General features: G+C 36.7%; 1 protein-coding gene across 1 annotated transcript in view; it reads left to right on the top strand.

The window, feature by feature from the left end:
* The window catches only part of LOC124545666 (D-altritol 5-dehydrogenase-like), a 122,089-nt gene that overhangs the window by 34,870 nt on the left and 64,086 nt on the right, over window positions 1-23,133 (top strand). The window contains exon 3 of the mRNA XM_047124613.1: window positions 10,489-10,643. Coding sequence (XP_046980569.1) covers window positions 10,489-10,643 — 155 coding nt within the window. The remainder of the gene's footprint in view (window positions 1-10,488; window positions 10,644-23,133) is intronic.

Genomic DNA, 23,133 nt, shown 5'->3' with positions numbered 1-23,133 from the left:
TCCAAATCTTGCTTTGTTCATAAAACTAATTTTGCTATCTGCTGTTTTATTTCAATCCCAATTTTGTGAAAATGACTGGAATGCATTTTTCATGGTAGTAGATTTTCCATGAGATGTTTAAATTACTTGCGTGTAATTGTATGTGTAAGAAGAGACAAATTTAATTTGAACAAACAACCAAATTTACACATTTACATTGTTGATGCCAAGGAAGGCATCTGTCATTATTGATATTTCGTGTACAGTTGAATCACAATCCATGACAATCTCAAGTGAGACATACCTATAGATTCTTTAGCCTCTAAGTATCTAAAAACTTATCTAAGCTCTCATCTCATAAAAAATAGACTATAATAGCAGGCAATGTGAGCATTGACTCCATAACTAATTGTATAAATTATCTTAGATATATTGATATGTTACAGCCCTATAATTACACCCATGTGAATTCAACATCAACAAAAGTAGCATGTGACTCTCAGACGTGTGTTGGCCCCATTATTACAAACGTAAGCAAGGAAGACTTTGTCTTTCTGAACCGTTGAGAACCACATTTCAGATCATAGTGCATTAGTCCTATAGCTTCATACAGGCAGAATAATATCTCTTTTACCAGTTAAAGAAAGCTAGACTATCATACGTTAAAGGAAATGTGGCACATATAAACTGGAATCAGATAGGCCCCTATGAAACAAAAGGTATTAATGAAAAGTGAGACAAATTTTATACAACATTAACCCATTGTCTTAATCAATCCCAGTGGTCAAAAAACTAAGGAAAACATACAGTTCCAAGACTCTTAAACTCAAAAGAAGATATGAAGGATGTATATATTCTTTTTAGAGACACCAAACTGCAATGCTAAACCTTGTGGAAAATGTACAGGGCATCACTTAAGACATTAAAAGCACAGATATATGCAGAGCAGATGAGGCAATCCAGCAATGTTAGCAAAACAGTATGAAGTATAGTAAACAAGGAAATCAGGGCAAGTGACAATGCAGTTTGTAACAACATAATAATAGGCAGTGGAAAACTGCTGAGTGGCCCAAAGCAAGTACGAGGGATTTATAGACCAATTTGCAAGATGAGTAGGGAGAATGTGATTGACCCACCACAGGTGCTAAATCCCAGTAATGTCAGTAATTCATTCTTCTTGAGGTGTGTTACAGAATTGTAAATCCTGAAAAATTTATTCAACTTTAAAACAAATACAGCCAGTGGCTGGAATGACATCTCAGTCAAATTCCTGGGAGAAGGAGTAGTGAATTAATGAAGCCACTACAACATTTAATAAATAGCTCTTTCAGTCAGGAGCCATTTCCTGACATGTTAAAAGTCACTGAAACAAGAATGGTGCATGAAAAGGGAATAACAACTGATGTGCAAAATTATAGGCCTATTTCATTGACATCAGTACTCAGTAAATTGTCAGAAAGGCTACTTCTTGATCAAATCAAGTCATTTTTCTTCAAATACAATTTACTAAAAAGCTCTCAGCACAGTTTGAGGAAGGGAAGATCTAAAGTAACAGCTGTAGCCACATTTTTTCAAGTGCTATTGGATAAACATGATGACGGACACAATGTTATTGGCACCTTTTTAGACCTATCTATGGCCTTTCACTCTGTAAATCATTCCATTCTCCTATATAAATTAGAAACTTATGGCATCAGAGGAGTGACATTAAATTTGTTAAGATCCAATCTTGCCAACAGGAGACAATGTCTTAAGCGGTATCATACAGTTGGGCTACATACACAAATAGTAAAACCATCTTATTAAATTAATAACAGTGGAGTCCCTCAGGGAAGCATTATTGGGCCTTTTTTGTTTATTGTGTTCACCAGTGATGTAATAATTCCACAAAATTCAAACCTAATAAAGTATACCAACAATACCTCCGCCATAAGCTGTGGCTCTACTGAACAGTTAGCAGTGAAAAATAAAACAGAGAACATGAACCTCGTCACAGAATATCTGACCAAAAACAAATTGATGGAGTTTCTACCAAATCATAAATCAAGACACATGGATACTGAGCCAGAGTTATCCATTGAAACAATTGATAAGTATAAATTCCAGGGTATTGTAAGCATAAATTCCAGGGTATTGTAGTAGATGAACATCTTACATGGAAGGAGCACATCAGCTGTATGTGTTAAAAAATCTTCTGTAACATCAACCTGCTAAAACACCCTTCTAGCACAATAGTGCCACCTGTCTTAAGGTAAATCTATTTTGGAATCCTAGGTATAACATACTAGCAGTATATTAATTGTATGTTCTCAGGACTATACTGTTTGTAAAAGAAAATATGGAACATAGTATAATCAATAGTGAAATCCATAATTATACTGCAAAAAAGAGAGGATTACCTCATAAAATGTAGTAATAAAGGAGCAGCAGATCATAGTACATTTTCTGCTGGAGATATTTTTATAACAGACTGCCAAATAATATAAAACTGTTAAAAGGAAACATATTTTAGACAAAACTAAAGCAATTGTTAATTGCTAAATGTTTGTACTCCATCAAGGACTTTTAATGTCGTTGTTTATAATTTATCGTTATTTCTACACTCTTGTTGGTGTTCATATGTTTATAAACATAGTCTCCATAACTGTAAAAGTTATTATGGACAAATAAATCATTTATTTCTTATTTATTTATTTATTATTTTCCATAAATGTGGTTAGCAAACATGGTAAAGATAAGTATGAATTAAAACTGCATATCATCCATTGCTCTCATAAAATTTGAACTATGCAATAGAAATATGGGGCACAGAGCAAGAAAACCTAAACATAATTATAACACTGCAAAAATGGGTGTGCTTACGGTTATAAGTGTACATATTTTGAACATAATATTGCTTGCAAAAATTGTGAAAGCAAAATTAAAGCGTAACTGCAACAGCGTAACACTAGGATAAATATAAAACACCACATAAATAGCCTCAGGTGAGCACTATATGAAAAAAGTGCACTTCATATTGGGCTGAAGCCAATCAACCCAACTACTATGAATCTATTATTTAAAAATAAAAAATAAAACAGAAAAAAATAAAAAATACCTTAAACAAATTCTAACAGAAGATTCATTTTATTTTTTAGAATATTTCTTTGTCTTCATGAAAATAAATAGGAATATTCTTTTTTTGTTGGTATTCTAGGTACAGTGTTAATTCACAGGTAATTCACAAGAAATCACTATCAACTGTAAGATAGTCATACTCTTCAAATCTGTATTATAACTACGAATCTATTCATAAAAAGTAAGCCTAGTCATGCCTTTGTATATTCACAAATTTATTGTTGAAATCAAAACTATACCATTACACTTGCATTTTTGTTTTGACAAACTGTAGTTTGTAAAATCATCATCATCATCATATGCAGTTTTAGTTTAGGCATTCTTGTCTGTCCCAGTTTCAGGCATACTGCAGCAGATTGTTCCATATCTTCTTAGGACACTCAGCATCTGACATCCACTGAAAGTGTTCAAACTTTGTAAAGTCTAAATTTCAATATTCTTACCTGATATGTTCACAAGAATAATCTGTGTAATGTTCTCACATTGTATTATTTATCGATTTTACTGATTATCTGATACTGAATAAGTGACATTATTATTATTATTGTTATTGTTATTATTATTACTAATTTCTTCACTAGTGTTGCTGTGATTCATTTCACATTTCTAAAACTTCCTCTTTATGTGCATGCTCAGGTTTAGAGAAGGAGTAAATGAATAGAACCCAGAAACATTTCACTTTTTGTACCATGCACAATTTAAATATAGTGTTCTATGGACATAATGAGCTTGTGGAAAAAATTGTACAATTGAGGTTGTCTCCATTGTTAGCTGTGTTTTAGTGTTATAGAATATCTATGCAGTATGCTCTGCTGTACATAATTGTTTACTAGATCTGTGTCATTATACTTAAGGTTTCTGAATTTACGTATGTGGTACAGTAAAGAGAGAGAAAAACATATGTGTTATTTACGCATTCCTTGAACGTACACATAAGAGAACATTTCCAAGTGTAAATAAATGATCTTGATGAAATTTGGTGAGTGTGTGGAGGGGCAAAATAACAAAATACATACATCTTTTTATGAATGTGTAATTTCACTTTTAAGGGTAAAATATTCCCCTAAAGGTAATTTTGCAGCTAATATTTGGAGGAAATATCTTTGAAATAATGACATATAAAATTTTTTTTTGTGTATAATAGTTGATATGTAACCAACGTTCTTGAAAACTGTATAATTGACTTTTGTAATAATTTGAAATTTTACAAAATACCCCACCACCATAATTAATTTTGTAAAATGAAAACGTTTGTTACAACCTAAATTAAAGAAGCTTTCAAGCCTCATACATCTATGTGTAATAAAGCTGGTTTCTTTTTGAAAATAAGCTGTACACAATGTGCCTTAGAGAGTTTCAACATATCTAATGAAAATATCTAAACATTCATTATTAGCCTAATTACTTATTTACTTATATTTGTTTTATGTTTTAACTTGTTATTGTATGTTTTACAACCTTTTTTTACATACTTGTATTTTATTAATTGAAAATAATAAGTAACTCATTATTATGATTCAGCATCATTCCATTAATGACATTCTGTAAAGACATGCTTGAAATGTAACATTTTTTACAATATTTTGTATTTATTTCGTTATTTATTTATTTATTGGTCCAGTGATCCATGATGTGACAATATCACAGGATACGGAACATGTCAGACATACATGGTAGCACATAAAAACAAAACAAAATGATTTCATATTACAGTAAACAGTAACTTAGGTTCTACTATAGAAAATCAATTTTGAGAGATAAATAAATATTACAAAATAATAAGTGTTACAGAAACTAAAGATTGCAAAATATGAGTTTACAATAAAGAATAGTCAGGATTACAAATATAGATTTTGGCATACATTTGCAGTTAACAATACAAGAAATGCTAAACATTGTAGTTCAGGAACTCTTCTATCATATAAAATGATCCTTGTAATAGGAACTGCCTTAAAGATTTTTTTAAACAAGACTCATCTTGCACCAAACACTTAATTCTTGAAGAGAGAGTGTTAAAGATCTTGCAGCCAGTGAAATGGACTCCTTTCTGTACCATATTTAGATTTGCCTGTTCATTGTGGATATCATGTTTTCTTCTCATCTCATGACTATGATACTCACTATTCAGTTTAAGAATGGATTTTTCTTTCCTTATGAAGCACATCAAAGAGAATATATATTGTGCAGGGGGTGTAAGGAGTCCAAGCTTCTTTAAAAAAAAAAAAATAACATGTTCCACATCCATGAGGATCTCCTCAGCACGGATCTATGGAATGAAAAACTGATCGAATCTAATCTAATCTAAAAATATTCCTGCATGTGGCTGTAGAATGGACTCCACATATGATTCTTATGGCTCTTTTTTGTGCACACAGTACTTTTTTTTAACCAGTGGCTGATTTCCCCAAAATATAATTCCATTTGCCATAATGGCATGAAAATAACCATAACAGGCTGACTTCATGGTTTCCATACTTCTATAAGAAGAAACAATGCATAATGCATACATTGCTGAACTCAATCTTTTGCATAGAACTAGTATGTGGTTTGACCAGTTCGGTTTGCTGTCAGTATGGAAGCATAGATATTTTGAGGTATCCATCATCACTATCACCTGCTCACCTATTTTTACTACTATTTCTTCATCTTTGAATGTTTCATGGAACTGAATGTAGATTGTTTTAGTGTAATTTAAAGAAAGGCCATTAATGTTAAACCAGTTCACTGTTTCTGCTTAAAACCTTATTTGCTGTTTCCTCAAGTTTATCCACAGAATTATCAATAAGTAGTGTAGTGTCATCAGCAAGAATGGTGAATCTACAATATTCCATACAGAGAGGCAGATCATTCATAAAGATAATAAAAAGTAGGAGGCCCTGAACTGTGCCTTGGGGCACTCCAAATGTGATGACACCCTATTCTGAAGATAATGGGACTCCATTTTGACTATCCACTACAACTTTCTGTTTCCTGATTGACAGGCATAAGTCAAGCCATTTCCTTGATGAACCACATATACTGACATATGCCGATTTTTGTAAAAGTATCTGGTGACTGACACAGTCAAACACTTTTGTTAGGATACAAAAAATTGCAACCAGTTTTTGTTGATAGATTCCAAGACTTTGCCAGCAAATGCAAATATTGCATCTTCTGTTGACAAACCTTTCTGAAATCCAAACTGACTTTTGCTGAGGATATTTTGATCCCTGAGATGCTTAACTATCCTGGAATTCATTAGTTTCTCTAAAATCTTTGAGAAACTTATCGGTAGTGATATTGGCTGATAGTTAGCAGAATCTGTCTTATTTCCCTTCTCATACAGCAGTTTTACAACTGCATACTTAAGCCTGACAGGAATTCCAAATAATTTTTACTTTATTGCTGGATAATCAATTTCTGCCTTCAAGCAAATATTCATTGCTGCTTGTATGGTCTTATACAGAACTTTATTGTAGAGTTTTTAGTGCACACACATATTGGGATCTGCTGCATGTAGTTCTCTTCTTGTTTTACAAGAAATTTTTATGCCTTTAGTAATCCAAGGCTTGTTTCCAGATTTTAACAGGTTTTCTCTCACTGACTTTTTTGGAAAGTTTTTTTCAAAAAGACTTGTAATTTCATTAACAAATATATTAAATTTTGAGTTAACATCAATTGCAGCATACACAGGAGACCAGTCCACTAGCTGTAATTAAAGCTTTCAATGGTGTGTTTATAATCCTAAAGTTTTTCCAAATGACATTTTATTTCCTTTGGGAATTTATTTGGTTTAGAGTGAGGTATTGCCCTTCATGACCAGAGAGGCCATTTATAATATTTTTCACAGTTAAATTACTGTAAATATCCTTATCTACAAAAACATTATCTATTAAAGTGCTAGAACCAGCTGTTACTCTAGTGTCCACCACTGGTATGAAGTTGTAGCAGTACATCAGGTGTTCAAAGTCCATTTTATTTCTATTTTCTGTTAAAAAGTCCACACTGAAGTCACCCATAACAATGGTTAATTTAGTTTTCCTACATAGGTGAGACAGAAGTGATTCTATCTGTCTCAGAAATACATTCAGATTTCCAGTAGATGCCCTGTAAATACCCAGTGCAACAACTGTTACACTGTCTGCTGTTAATTCGATGCCACACACCTCAAATAGCTATTCATCACACTATTGCACATAAATTGAATGAAATTTCTTCACATAATGTGCATGATGAAGAACAAATTATAAAAGAAAATTCAGATGACTTTGAAATTGTTGCAGGTGATCATTTAAATATCGTGGTGTGTATCAGGCTCATTTCAGTACATTAATAAGCCTTGGCGAAGAGAACTGTTTATGTATTACTGAATGCAACTCGATTATATTGTTTCTCAAGTGGAGACTGACATCATAATTGTTCAACAGAACTAAATCTGAAGAACTTGTCACAATGTTTTTACAACATTGAAAGCCTTATACCTATCAAGAATCTAACAATAATACAAATTTTTCTCCCTCACTGGGAATAAGAATCATCTTTCAAATATCTTTTCACCTTCTGAGCTGTTTGTGTACTAGATTTTGATGCTGTCACAAGGATATTTGGAGCTTCAAAATGAGCCATTATGTGAAGCAATTCGATTCATTTTATGTGTGTGGTATAAAAATGTTATGTTTTAAGCACTATTTACAAATTATCAATGTTGTTATGATTTTGTACCACAATAATGAGTTACTTATTATGTTCATATTGTGTGAAGTGGTATACTAAAAAAAAGAAACAAAAAAATGAGTGTAAAATGTAAAATAATGATGTAAAACATTAAACAAATATAAGTAAAAGAATAATTAGGATAATAATGAATGTTTAGATATTTCACTAGATTTGTTGAAAATACTGAAACAGCACATTGTGTACAGCTTATTTCCCAAAAATTTAATTACATATTAACCTTAATATGAAAAACAATTTTTATTTGTGATTATTTTGGAAATATTCTTTCCAAACCTAAAATTCCCAATGACCTTTCTGGATGTGTTTTACATCTTAAAAGTGAAACTGGGCACAAACAAAGAAATATGTATTGTTTTATTTTGCCCCCCCCCCCCTCCCCACTGCACTACCCCACCAAGCAATGGGGTCACTTGAATCAATACAAATTGTGCTATTAGACAGTCACCCTGCAGATAGCACAGAGATCAGTGCATTTGTCTACCTTTTGTAAACATGGCAGGAAGAGCTGATGACATATAAAACAAAACTTGGCACAGTGAAGACAACACAGAAAACCAGCACACAGCAATGTACACTGGACTATGGTTGGTGGTTTTAACATCTCCTTCTCATTAAAATCTGTAGGAAAATCAACATCCTGCCATTGAGTCAAACTACAAGTGCATTAATTTGGATAACAACCAATACCAGAGCACCTCTTGCAGTCAATATACAAAAGAAGTTAAAAATTCATAGTTCAAAGTCATAATTGGTTACTTATCATTTTCATATGATTTAGAGGGCCAGGGTTTCACATCTGATTAACAAGCCATTCATTTGATGCATCTCAGTTTATTTTACAAGGGCTCAGGACTCAAACATGGCCATGAAAGTAACATAGTGATCAACTTTGAGAAAACGGAACAAAGGGGCAACACACTCTGTTGTGGTTTTATTTATATTTTTAATGTTTAACAGAATTCATTGCTTTGTTATGAGAATAATTTCAATTAGTTTTAATCTACAGTAACAATTTTAGAATTTCTATTACATCATAATTATTCAGTGCTTTATTGCCTGGTCAGTGACATTATGATCTTTTGTATTATGCTCATTTTCATTTATGAGTGAATTTTACATTTGACTTGTTTTACATTTCTCATAAAAATTTCACTACTTCAACAGGGCTGCAAAAGTTACTCACATATATTCAGCAGTTATTTTTAATTACATAACTGTGGACATTCTCTTTTTTTCTATATAACACTTTTATATAGGAAAATTTGGTTTTATAGAACTATTTGTTTCTTCCCCAGAAATTTTTTTAAAACTTTTATTCATGATGCTGAGGAAAAACACATACAAAAATAACAGGAATTTTCATTTTTTCAGTACCTTACCCAGATTTTACAGAAAAAAATTTTGAGCCTACTTTTGATGCGTTAACTGCAGTTGCTGTGTCAACTGAGTCACATGTCAGGGTGAACAGGACCTCTCAGTTAAATAAATGAATTACATGACCTCTAAATATATAAATTTATTGCAACAACATTCATAACAATGCTAAACATCCATTTATGAATATATTAATGAAAAAATCTTGGAAATAATAAAACTTCTCCACATTGATTTTAGCAACAACAATATGGATCCAAAACACATTTCCATAGTGAGTCCTAGTGCCATTTATTGGATTGGGACATTTGGTAATTATTTCACGTGGAGCAATAAAGGTATCATCTTCTATTGTAGCTTCGAATTTTGTAGTAGAAACACTTCATAGTAATCATCACACATTTTAATGCCTTGAGCAAATAAGTGTGACTGCTCATGGCACTTTTCCCTTGTACTTTAATTACAATGAAGTCCCTTTCTTCACTGTTTGAATGTTTTCATCACCACTTGTGTAAAAGCCAGTATCAGAAGAATCAATGTACTGGACATGATCAGCATTTTCAGAGCTGCTGCTTCTCTCTTCCAATATTTGACTGAAGGCTTTACTTCATTTAATTTATACTTCATTGGCAACTGCTTGGACCTCTTTGCTGCTGCCTCTAACTGTGGTTTAATTGGTGTTACTATTAAGGACAGCTGATTTTCCTTTCTTTCTGCCTCTTGTTGTTTTCCTTCCATCAGTCATAAGTTAAGGATGTTTGCACACTTATGTATAATTGAAAGATGAAGTATTCTGACCTGTATATTACTACCTAACTTAGAAATTTAAAAAAAAGCAAAAAAACTCTCATTTTTATTCAAATATATCATCTCACTACTCATCAATATACTGAAATAGCAAACTCAGGAGAAGACAAGCCTTTTATTATGAAATATGTATGCATCATATAGTTCACTATGTTGTGGGATCAGATACTATATCTAATCTTAGTTCTGACTGTTACATTTTACGGGGACCAAAAACAAGTGAAGACAGCCCATTGTCATACACTGTATTGCAACTTTTCTTGATTCTACTACTTCCATCAGTCACCTCACAGAATGACTTCTTAAAGGTCTGATTAATATTGTACATACAAGAAACAAGTTTTTGGGACCTGTTGAAGAAAGTTAATGATGATTGTAGTAGAATAACAGATATCAAATTCCTGACAGAATTTTTCCTCGTATCTCTTCACTAACATTATTATTGGATTAAGACAATGCATTGAATTTAGAGAACAATACTTTATGACTTTTCAGCAAATGCGAGCGATGTGCAGTTTGTCTTCATGAGGAAATGGGTGCACCTGCGGAAGCAAGTGTAGGTGTGGAACGAGATGGAGGCTGGGCAGAGTTCTGCCTAGTGCCACAGTCGCAGTTACACTTGCTGCCATCAGACGTCCCTCTCAAACAAGGTCTGTTTATCAGCATCTTCTGAGTTTGTGTACTACTGATGAGCATTCTGAATTAAATTAAGTGTGGCTAGTAAGGAGTCTAAGAGCTTCCTACTTCAATCTCTCTCATAAACAGGACCTAGGTGATGGACACTTGGATGAAGTATGCTAACTGTTGTCATAATTGTTTCTTCATCTCTTTTATCAGTTATGTGTAATGTTTCTACATCTCCTCAGGAATATGATGTTGTACTGAACAACCACACATCTGTAATTGGCTTAATTTGTTAATCTTAATGTATGTATGAACATTGAATACTTGAAATGGAATTGTGTACTGACATATAATTTTTCATGAACTTTGTTTTCATACCACAGAATCCTTTCATGTATTGGGGTGATTATAAATTACAGCTAAGTCATATTTACCTTGGGCCCAGGCTTAGCACTTTGTCTTAAACTAAAGCCATTATTCTCATTTAATCTGCACTCAGTATTTTGAAACTCTGAGTAGTCCAGTTAACATCCCTAATGCCCATGGCCTTACTGCTATTGAACACTACCTTTCCCAACATCCAATGGATTCCAGACCAACATCCTCCTTCCTAGTCACCATAACCAACTAAATCCTCACCCACAATTACTTCTCTTTTGAAGGCATTACCTACAAACAAATCTGGGATACAGCTATGGTCACCCACATGGCACCATCCTGTGCCAACCTATTCATGACCCATCTAGAGGAATCTTTCCTAAACACCCAGAATCCTAAAACCCTCATCTGGTTCATAATCATTGACAACATCTTTGTAGTCTAGATTGAGGGTGAGGGCACCCTATACACATTCCTCCAGAGCCTCAACAGCTTCTCCCTCATTTGCTTCACCTGGTCCCACTCAACCCAATGAGCCACCTTCCTAGATGTTGACTTCCACATCAAAGATGGCTACTACATCAGTACCTCTGTCCATATCAAAACTACTAACCACCAGCAATACCTCCACTTCGACAGCTGCCACCTGTTCCCTACCAAGTAGTCTTCTTATGGTTGTTGCATCTGCAGTGATAAGTAGTCCCTCTCAAAATATGAGGCGTGTTTTTTAAGTAAGTACCTCTTTGGAATTAAAAAAAGACGTGCTAAGATATCTTAATAATTTTATTTTTACATGAAAGCCAGTACCTTAATCTACTTTTCTACATAATTACCGTCAATATTATGGCACTTGTCGTAATGTTGTACCAGTTTTTGATACCCTCCTCATAGAAGTCTGCCGCCTGACTTGTTAACCACTGCATCACCACTGTTTTCACTTCGTCATCATCTTGAAGATGCTGACAGCCCAGGTGTTTCTTCAAGTGCAGGAACAGATGGTAGTGATTGGGCGCAAGATCGTGGCTGTATGGAGGATGATCTAGAGTTTCCCATCAAAAAGATGTGATGAGATCTTTGGTCTGATATGCCACATGTGGACGTGCATTGTCTTGCAGCAAAACGATGCCCTTGCTCAACTTGCATGGGCTGTTGCTTTATTCTGGTGTGATGTAGGCCACTCATGACTCATTGCTGTAATAATTTGGTTTAAGAAATCATCACCGTTGTTGTGGTACCGCTCAAGGAAAGTCAATGCACTGTCTAAACGTTTGGTTTTGTGCATATCGGTCAACATTTTAGGTGCCCAACTTGAGCACAATTTTCGGTAGTTCAAGTGCTCGGTCACAATGCCATACAAAACACTATGAGAAACATTAGGAAGTCATCCTGCAAGGAGCAAATCGTAAAGTGTTTCTTTTCTCTAACCTTATTGTCCACTTCCTGCACCAAATTTTCATTAACGACTGAAGGACACCTACTCCGTTGCTCATCATGCACATTTGTGCGACCATCTTTAAATGCTCTCATCCACTTTCTTACCATTCCATCACTTATAATGTTTTCCCCGTAAACTACACAGATCTCATGATGAATGTCGATCGCCTTTAGGCATCGGAGGCATCTTAAACACTCAGTACACAACGTAAACAAGGAAGGATCAGACTGTAATGGCATCAGTGTATAGATGAAGGTACAGGTTTTCATCTAAAAATAAAATTATTGAGATATCTTAGCACGTCTTTTTTTAATTTCAAAATGGTACTTACTTAAAAAACACGCATCATATACTGAGAGTCTCACTGAAGCCTTCACAGACTGTAATTATCTTCCCGACATTGTACAAACACAAATCTCCCATGCCTTATGTTTCCAGTCTCCCACCACCTTCCAAAGCCTCACTGTCCAGCCACAAAGGAGTATGCCCCTCATAACTCAGTACCACCCAGGACTGGAGCAACTGAATTACATTTTATGCCAGAGTTTTGACTACCGTATCTACTCGAATCTAAGCCGCACTCGAATCTAAGCTGCACCTGAAAAATGAGACTTGAAATCAAGAAAAAAAATATTTTCCCGAATCTAAATCGCACCTGAAATCTGAGACTCAGAATTCAAGGGGAGAGAAAAGTTTTAGGAATCACCTCCAAATCGAAACAAAGTTGGTCTATTGTAATATGAGACACAATTTAGGTCGAATGAATGACAATACAGCTACAGTAGTTTGGTTCAAGTCGTAAGCTTAGCAGTTAAGCTTTACCAGGTAGCCATTGCTATGCGTCAGGTGCTCCGTCCATATTTATACAGATACCCTTCCTTTTTGACGTGGTTCATCTGGTTCAAATCGGTTGCTTATTTTTCTTTGATCTGATAAGGGCCATTATCTTTGTTATAGGTGTTTATGTCACTCTAAGCTAAAAATGCATTACTGTACTGTGTCATGCATTGTTTGTTGCATTCTGATAATGAGTGTTTACGACCTGTCGCCGCTCACGGCATGGCTTGCTTTTGTGCGCACTGCAGCCGCTTACAATAAAAAAAAAAGAGAGGAATTGTCTCATTAGCAAAACAATGCAAAGGGACTGCTATTTGTTGTTACTTACACTGCTGCTTTCTTTGATAATGATCAACAAGAACCAAATAATAGACTGTGTATGAAAATCTTTGCAGACGCCTCTTTTGTACATTACATTCTGCACAGAAATTAGAGTCATCTTAGATTTAAAAATCTAGTCAATTGCCGTGCTTCATTTCTGATTGTATCACTATTAGGCAGAAGAATAATACAAATATAAACATGTCATGATATGTATATTCTTCCACATTTGCTGTTGCCTCACACTAGTTTCGTAAGTTATTAGGCAGACAGGATTTAAATGAGATAGCAGCAAACACAAAAGAATACATGGCAAAATGTTTGTATTCGTATTATTCCTATGGTGAAGAGATTACTGCATGTGATTCACAATTCATAAAAGTTCCTATTAGCAACCATCTCTTCTCACTGGTAGGAAAAAATTCAGAACGTTGAGTTGGCCATATTGACAAACATCCCAAACAGTCTTGCCAGTTGGATTTTCGTAGAACATTGAAATGCTGTTACATTCGAAGACGAACAATACGGAATTTGTATTTACTTCGTTGGATAATGTATGAAAATGCAGTGGTCGAAACTCGGGGCGGAGAAAAAATGCTCGTCTTCCACCCGTTTTTTTTAAATTTATTTACTGACGCAGAGGTTTTGGCATCAGTATTTATCTTTGTGCCTGCAAAGCATGCCTGTGTAGCGCTACATAAATTTGACGGCAGAAGTTAGTTGCGGTGGCACCTACCAACATTTTACAGAACTTCCACTTACTTTGCACTCGATTCTAAGCCGCAGGCGGTTTTTTGGATTAAAAAAACCGGAAAAAAAGTGCGGCTTGGATTCGAGTAAATACGGTACCTCTCGTCATGCCCTTAAATGAGAAATGTCTTGCCCACTATCCTTCCCACCCCTCCCACAATGGTATTCCACTGTCCACCAGACCTACACAATATACTCATCCATCCCTGCACAACCCCTGCTCCCAACCCCTTTCCTCATGACTCATATCCCTATAATAGACCTAGATGCAAGACCTGTCCCATACATCCTCCCACCACCACCTGCTCCAGCCATCACAACCACCTGCCCCATCAAAGGCAGAGCTACCTGAGAAATGAGCCATGTGATCTACAAGCTCGGCTGCAAACACTGTGCTGCATTCAATGTGGGCTTGACAACCAACAAGCTGTTTGTTCGCCTGAATGGCCATCGGCAAGCTGTGGCCAAGAATCTTGTGGACCACCCTGTAGCTGAGTGCAGTGCCCAACATGGCATCCTTGATTTCAGTTTATTGCTTCACAGCCTGTGCCATATGGATCTTTCCCACTAACACCAGCTTTTCTGAATTGCACACATGGGTTCTTTCCCTGCAATATATCCTACATTCCCATAACCCTCCTGGCCTCAATCTTCGTTAGTTATTGTCCTCACCCATCCAGCCCCTTCCCTGTTCCCATTCCAGCACTACACAGACCTCATTCCACCCAGTCTTTCTACTTCTCTCCTTTTCTGCTATCTCCCCCCCCCCCCCCCCTCCACCTCTCAACTGCCCTCTGTTTAACCTACCGACAGCTCACAGCAGCACTACCCTCTCTCCACCTTGTCCCTGATTGCTCCCCAGCAACACTTCACTGTCCCCCATCCCATCCCCACTATCCCTCCCCCTCCCCACCCCAGCCTCCTCCTTACCCCCACCCAGTTGCCACTCCCATAGTGCACTGTTGCTGCTGCTCGCAGTGCGACTTCAGTTGCCAGGGACTGCAGTCATGTGTATGTGAGTTGCATTTATGTGAGTGTGTGTGTGTCTGTCATCTATTTTTGAAGAAGGCCATACTGGCCAAAAGCTAATTTATGACAGTCTTTTTGTAGTGTCAATCTGCGACTCAGCATTTCCTCTATATGGTGAGCAGCAACTTTCCTTTTCATAATACTGTTGCAAATCATTAGTTTCCCTGTTTGTGCATTCAGTGTGTGAAATCATGACTGCACTAGAAGTTTCTTGAGGTGTTTGATCATACTTTACTCAGAACTCACCTGCACTGCATCAAGGAGATGTCATCTTTCGTAGACCTGTTCTTAGAACGTACTTACCATCGTTCATCAGACCCAAAGTGCATTGGCAAAATTGTGTAAAAGATTCCAAATGTAATAAAAAAGTATAAAATTTCAGTTTATTTGGTACATTAATTACTACAAGGACCTGTACTAATTGCTATGCACCTGTAGCACAGTAGTCAGCAAAGTTGACAACCCTGTGAAGGATCCATGATTGATTCCCAGTACTGCCAGGAATTTTTCCTTGGTGGTAGGGCTTGAACAGGGGTCCACTCAGCCTCTAGCCTCTTGATACCATCTAAAGAGCTACTTCATTGATTAGTATTGGCTTCAGGTCACGAAAGCTGACAATGTCTACGAGAGTGGTGTGCTGACACCACACCCCACCATTCCACATCCAGGGAGGCCACTGACAGTGGACAATACAGTGGACCAACCAGGGCCTATGTATGGAGTTTACAAGAAATATACTCTTCTTTTAAAATTTTCGCATATAAGAAAATAAATAAGCCTAGAATACGTTTTTCATCTTTTCACAACTCATACCCACATTCTTTCGGCTGCCAGTTTACACTTTCTTCAGTCTTTTTTTTTACAATAGTTATGTTTCTGTGTTTCTGTTTCGTGCCTTCAGACCACTTTGGGTCAGTTTTATTTTCCTTCCTGCCTTTGAACCTTTCCAGTTTTCAAACTTTATCCCTAAAAATTTCCCTTTCCAATGCTTCTTGCTCTCTTAAGTTATTTCTTTCCAAATCTTTCCTAACCTCTTGAATCCAGGTTGTTGTTGATTTTTCTTCTGCAAGGTATTTGAAGATCTGTTTGGTGAATCTGGTGTCATCCAGTGTGTAAATGTATTCAAAAAACAGTAATCTCCTTTTATTTATTATTTACAACATGTTTTGTACGTTCTGATAAATTTCTTTGTCACTTCTTAATTTCCAAAATGCTGCATCTTTCTGGGGCCTTTATATTTTTTGTAGAGTTCTTCTTTCTTTCTCATATTTCTTATTTATCAAGCTTATTATTTAATACTGGACATACACTAGCATACAGGTGTTCTGGATTCACTACTGTGTTGTACTGCTTTATTTTAATTTTTTTTTTAGATAAATACATTTTGCTGTAGGTATGGTTAGTTGTACCATTCACTTTTTCCACCTTGTGTATCCATTCTGCTGGAGCAGATTTTTCTAAACAATGTTTTTGAATAGTCTCCCTCAAATATCTGAATTCTTTTAACTTTCCTATTTGCGCAGTAACTCTTATTAAATATTTTTGAGTACTTTTTATATTTGTCATAAATTTCGTTTTCTCTGCAGAGATTCATAAACCCATCATGTTAGCTGTCTCTTCAGGAAGATTAAAAATTGACTTGCATTGTTGCATTTGCCACGCTTTCAGAAAGTATGATAAAATAATCCACAAATGCTAGGCAATTTATTACAATGCCTTTGTTTTTTATCGCTAGCACAAGTAATGATATATTGGATTCTTTCAGTTTTCCATTCTAAATTGCCACAACTTTCTCTGTGACACAGTTAAAAAGAAAAGGAGATAAGTCATAAGTTTACCTGATTCCTGAAGAGCTGAGTTCCTACTGCTGTTGAGTACACAAGGAACTTTACATAACCCCAGAGGTTATGCCGAGTCGAGAGGGGTGAGGTCAGGGGAGCACACAGGCCAAGGGACTGGGCATCCCTTCCCAATTACTCCCTGCCTAAAACTGTTCATTAAATATGCCCTGACCATCACAGCTAATTGGACTACTGTCATGCTGAAACCACAAACTAGTGTGCAAATGCAAGAGAAGGCCCTCCAGGAGGCCAAGCAAAGCATTCTCCTGAAAGTTTAAGTACTATGTACCATTCAAACAATTTGGTAAGATGTGTGGCCCAATAAGGTGATCTCCAACAATTCCAGCCCAAACGTTTACTGAGAATCTCATCTGATAACTTCTCATACAGGCACTGTGTGGACTCTGAACAACCCATTGGTGGCTATTGCGGGGATTAAAAATACCCTCTTTGTATAAGTTGACTTGTCAGTAAACAGTACAAAGCCTAAATATTGGGAACAAAGGAGACCCTATGAGAATTGTTGTTATGGTTCAAAATCAGGCTGTCCCATGCTTTGAACTGATTGATCAAGGAATGGATGTAGGTGGTGCCGTACAAAATCTGCCGGATACTCACACGTTCTTCATGTATTGCAAGGCCAATTACACGTGTGCTTGTTCTTGCTTCCTTCATACAACTGATGAGCAGTATGTGGCATTCCTGTGAGCTTCACCATAACACAGATGCATATAATATCACCAAATTGTCGAAATGTGTAATTACCCTGCAGTACGTAAAGCACAATAAGCAGACAACTTTACACGACTAGCTGTGTGTTTATAGCATAGCACCAGTGGATGTAAGGGGGTGAACTTAAGGATGACAAGCAAAAAGTACACTACTCTCTGTACACAGGCTCGAGTAGACCAGTGTAGTTGTGTGTTTAGTCTTCCATCCACAGCAATAACATAACATCAGTGGATAAAAGGATAGTTACCAAAGTGATAGGAGGTCAAACACCTTCTACTGCCATAGACACTTTGTTTCACATGTACAGCAACAGGTTCTTCATATCAAAATATTCTGTATTTTATTCTGTACAGTCTCCAAAATTTTTAAAACATCATGCAACACATACATACATATTTTAAGTCAGCAATTACGCTGAGTTAGACTTGAATTTATAATCCACATTATTAGTTTTAAAAAACAGACTCCATTAGTGAATGTGGTTTTCATGAGAACTGTTATTAATTAAAAGATATGACTAATTGAAAATAATCCTACAGTTCATTATATCATAAATCTTGTGCACTGGGTGACAATTTGGATAAAGTGACATAAACATTAGAAAGGCTCGCACCCCAACTTTGCAGTACCATAATGTAATTTTCATAGAACCAAATCAAAGAATGGAAAATCCAGGATGGAATGTAGAACTAATTCACTTATGAGATATCTAACATTGGAAGTGCAGACTACCACAATTTTCAGTTACCGACTCCGTTCCTGTGCTTGTTAGATTCCAAAATTTGACACAGAACTGTTGTTGCTGCAGTTTTTATGGAGCAGATAACATATTTCAGTGACTTCTTAAACTACTAATCAAAATGTTGCGTAATGTGTCATAATGAAAAACAAATTTGAGTATGGCTGCCATACCGATTCCGAGTGCGGATGCATAAAATGGTTTTGTGAACATTCTAAATTACTAACCCATAACATATTTCATAAAACACATTACTACCTTAGCATATAGCCCATTTTGAGTGGCAAAATCTGACCTGAGCATTTTCAAAACATTGTGTAGTTACCAAAAACAACAAATATCTTGACACTCACATTTAGAAGACTGATCCTATCCCAAAATCACCAGTCTGGGCTCGGAGATATCAGTGGTAACATCTGTGTATACCAGGAGTGCTAGGAAATGTATAATATATCTGAGCAATTGTTGCAAGTAAAGTTCATTTTTATAAAGCAAACATAAAACAACTAAATGTAATTATTACATAAAACTTACGCACTGTATGTTTAAATCATGTCGTTAACTTTTTATGCAATAAGAAAGTGAGCACTGTCTTGCTTATAAGATATCGGCACTGTGTCAGGTCTTCACTGTGTTCATTGATTATTGTGTCACATCACTGAGACACTGTTGTGTGGTTTATGTTTGGATGTAGAAGTGTGGTGGTACCTACCTGTATATAAAGAGCAAATTGAAAACTAGACCTGGCCATTGCACAATTTACAGTGCTAATAAATGTGGGACGTACCACTTAATTGTATCAATTGTGTGGTTTTTGTGATTTGCACAATCCTGGCACACAGTAATGAGCTATTTTACTGAGACCTCAGGCTACGAGACACCGAGGAATTTGAGACTCCAAGAAAAAAATAGATAGGAGCTGAAACTTCCTGGCAGATTAAAACTGTATACCAGATCAAGACTAGAACTCAGGACCTTTGCCTACTGATTGAGCTACCCAAGAATGACTCACCACCCATCCTCACAGCCTTACTTCCACCAGTATCTCATCTCTCACATTCTTCTATAAAACTTGCAAGTCTAGCACACCTAGAAGAAAGGATATTGCAGAGACACGGGTTGGCCACAACCAGGGGATGTATCCGGAATGAAATTTTTACTCTGCAGCAGAATGTGCACTGATATGAAACTTACTGGTAGATTAAAACTCTGTTTTGGACTGACACTTGAACTCAGGACCTTTACAGCTCACAGAGATGCACAGTGGTGCCTCACACAGAGAGCATTCCAGGGTGCCCCTGAGAGCTACAATACCAAGAATTGCTTCTCGGCTTTGAGCAAGTTCAGTGTGTAGGTTTTTTTTTTTTTTTTTTTTTTTTTTTTTTTTTTTTTTTTTTTAAAAAAAGAAAAGAAAAAAAGTCACAACTCTGAGGACATGTTGTGAGTCCTGCTTGGGTAGCTCGATTGGTAGAACACTTGCCTGTGAATGGTAAAGTTCCTGAGTTCAAATCTCAGTGCAGCGCACAATTTAAATCTCCCAGGAAATTTCATATCAGTGCACATTTTGCTGCAGACCGAAAAATTTTTATTCAAAATAGGAGCTGTCAGAGATTATGGGAATGAAAGATGTGTTGCAAGGATAACTCTCATGTATGTAGTTCAGAGAAGCTGGTGCTGTGCGGAAGGATCCAGATGGTACAAGTTATGGAGTGGCCATTGAACTCAAGCACCTTATGCTCAGCAGGGTATTTCACTCTAAGCCTTAGTTTGGCAGTGACTGTTCATTCTGTTGAACTGTGCTGGCCGGTGGTCATGACCACTTGTGGTCAGCTATTTTTTGCCAGGTGTTGAGATCAGAGGAAACAGAAAACTGATAGGAACAACAGTAGATATGTCAGTTAAGGTATTACCATATAGCAAGATTAAAGAAACGAAACCTAAATGTTTATCATTAATACACATGTTATTGATGTTATGACAAAAGAGAGAAAGAGTTATTAAATATTTGAAGAACTAATATGCATATTAGACATTTCGACACTAAGCTGATAAAGAACCTCACTCCCTGGAAATGCTTTAGCACTGCAATTTGTAGGTGGCATGACGCATGGGGATGAGTGATCCATAGCATGTCTGTAGGCATCAGTGATATGCATTATCAATAAATACATTTATTGTTCAAGCAAAGTTTACAAAGGTACAGTTTCTTCAGAGTTGCAGGTGGCAGCCAGGCATGGATAGAGATGCTGTGAAAGAATGGTGATGCCTTGTCAGCACATTGTGACATTGCTGCCGCAAGTCAGTGGCTCAGCTGCATGTGATGCTCACAGTGATAGCAGATGAGACATATGTAGCCCACCATATATACTGCAGTGACCGAGACTGGCTACCTTCTATGCACTCAAAGACAGCTCATCACACACTCAGGTGAAGTCTACCGGCTGTGGTCCAAGATGCTGGTTATCATGTCTAGAGGTCCTGTCCATTCACCATGGATTGGTGAAGACTGCAGCAGATGCTCACAAGCCAGCCAGGAGGTTGTGTGGACACACCTCACCTAGTTGGTGTGAAGACAGCAGTTCGTAGATCAACAGCAATGACCCAGTTGAGGAGGAGAGCGGGCTGCTCAACAGTCTTTTCATCAGTGATGAGGCAGTGGGTAGCAATGGCAGACCACATCTGTAGTATGCACCATGTATGGCTGCAAGCAGGTAGCACTGGCCATCATCAAAAAGCTCATCACGGGTTCACTCAAACTCATTAGACAATCTTTCAGTCTGGTCCTTCAACACAGACAGAACAGCATGATGACATAGTGTGTTCTTGTGGCCAGAAGGTTGCTTTATTTTTTATAGGTGCCAAGCCTTCTCACCTATAATGAGGTGCCTCTGAGTGCTTCAGTTATTTTTCCCAGTTTACCAGATCCATCAGCACCCTTGCCTTGCAGTTGTAGTTTCAATAATAATTCTAGGCCATTGAACTTGGTCTTTCTGTCAATGTTTGACTCTGTAACAACATTCAGACATGGAATTACATAGTTACCTCACAGTGCATTGTTAAGTAGTACAGTGGTGTTTGCATTTCTGTTTGCCCAGTTCCAAAGTCTGTTGCATTGGTTGTATGCCATGTTGACATATGACAGGCACTTTAGTTCAGCTCACACCTACTCCATTCCAAGCTCACCTTATGAAACTTTAACAAAAATTTAAGCCTGCCCAGTAAAGTTATTCTGCTGTGGAACAATGCCTGTATCAATGCAAGTAATTTATATATCCAGTAGTGCCATAAGAACTTCAAGTTATAAGTTTTTTAATTGTATTGTAAGTGCAGTGGATATTAATTTAGGTCTGGAACTGTAGTAAATGTGGTGCTGCATTGATTTATATTTATTGGCTTACTTTATTAGTCGGATAAGGAATTAGTCCTCAATATAACTGTAATCATTGAAGTCAGTGTTAACACGGCATGGTTTAACTTTTAGTTGGACACATATGCATCATTAGTTTCTTCTCATATGTTGGACATGCATCATTATAAATTTTGTTCAAGAAAGTCTAACACTTTTTGTACTTTAGAAAAGTGCATACACATATTATGAAAGCTATGTCTACATTTTGTATCATACTGTCAATTTTGACAGTGGAATTTTGGTTTATTCACTCATGATGTGCATTTGCAATCCATTTGCTTTGGGTGCAGGAGACATGTCAAAAATCTACAATGAATTATAATGATTTTTTACCAAATAAATAATAATATATATAACACTAATATGATATTTACTTGGATATGTAACACATGCATTCAGCTCAGATTTCCAGTTCATCGTGCATGAATTCATCCACTGAGTAACAACATTTTATTGTCAATGCCTCATCTAACTTTCTTTTAAGTGGACCTAAATTTATCTGCATTAACTTGTTCCCTTTTAATTTATTATAAATTTTCATTCCCATATATTGTGGTCCCTAGGCATACATGGGATTTGAGACAACAGATGGGAAGCATAAAATTTTCATTGTTTCTTGTATAATGTGAGTGACCCGGACCGGCTAGCCATGCAGTCTAACGCACTGCTTCCCAAGTGGGAAGGCGTGCTGGTCCCTGGCATGAATCCCTCCAGTGGACTAGTGTCAAGAGCTGGTGTGCCGGCCTGCCTGTGGATCGTTTTTAAGGCGGTCTCTGCATACGCGTACACCATGATTACTCTACCACACAAACATTTGGGGTTACACTCGTCTGGTATGAGACATTCCCGGGGGAGAGGGGGGGGGGGGCTATCCATCGGGGAGCCAAACCACATAATAACCCTGGGTTCAGTGTGGCGCGGCGATGGAGTGGGTGGACTGCTGTGACCTGTTGTTGGGTTGCGAACCACTGAGGGCTGCAGCAGGATGAAGCCTCTCTGTCGTTTCTAGGTCCCCGGTTCAATACACAATAAAATACTCATGTGA

Source organism: Schistocerca americana, chromosome 8 (assembly GCF_021461395.2).
Source record: "Schistocerca americana isolate TAMUIC-IGC-003095 chromosome 8, iqSchAmer2.1, whole genome shotgun sequence".
Lineage (NCBI taxonomy): Eukaryota > Metazoa > Arthropoda > Insecta > Orthoptera > Acrididae > Schistocerca > Schistocerca americana.
Note: the sequence above shows the minus strand (reverse complement) of the source record. Positions and strands in the feature narration are given on the sequence as shown.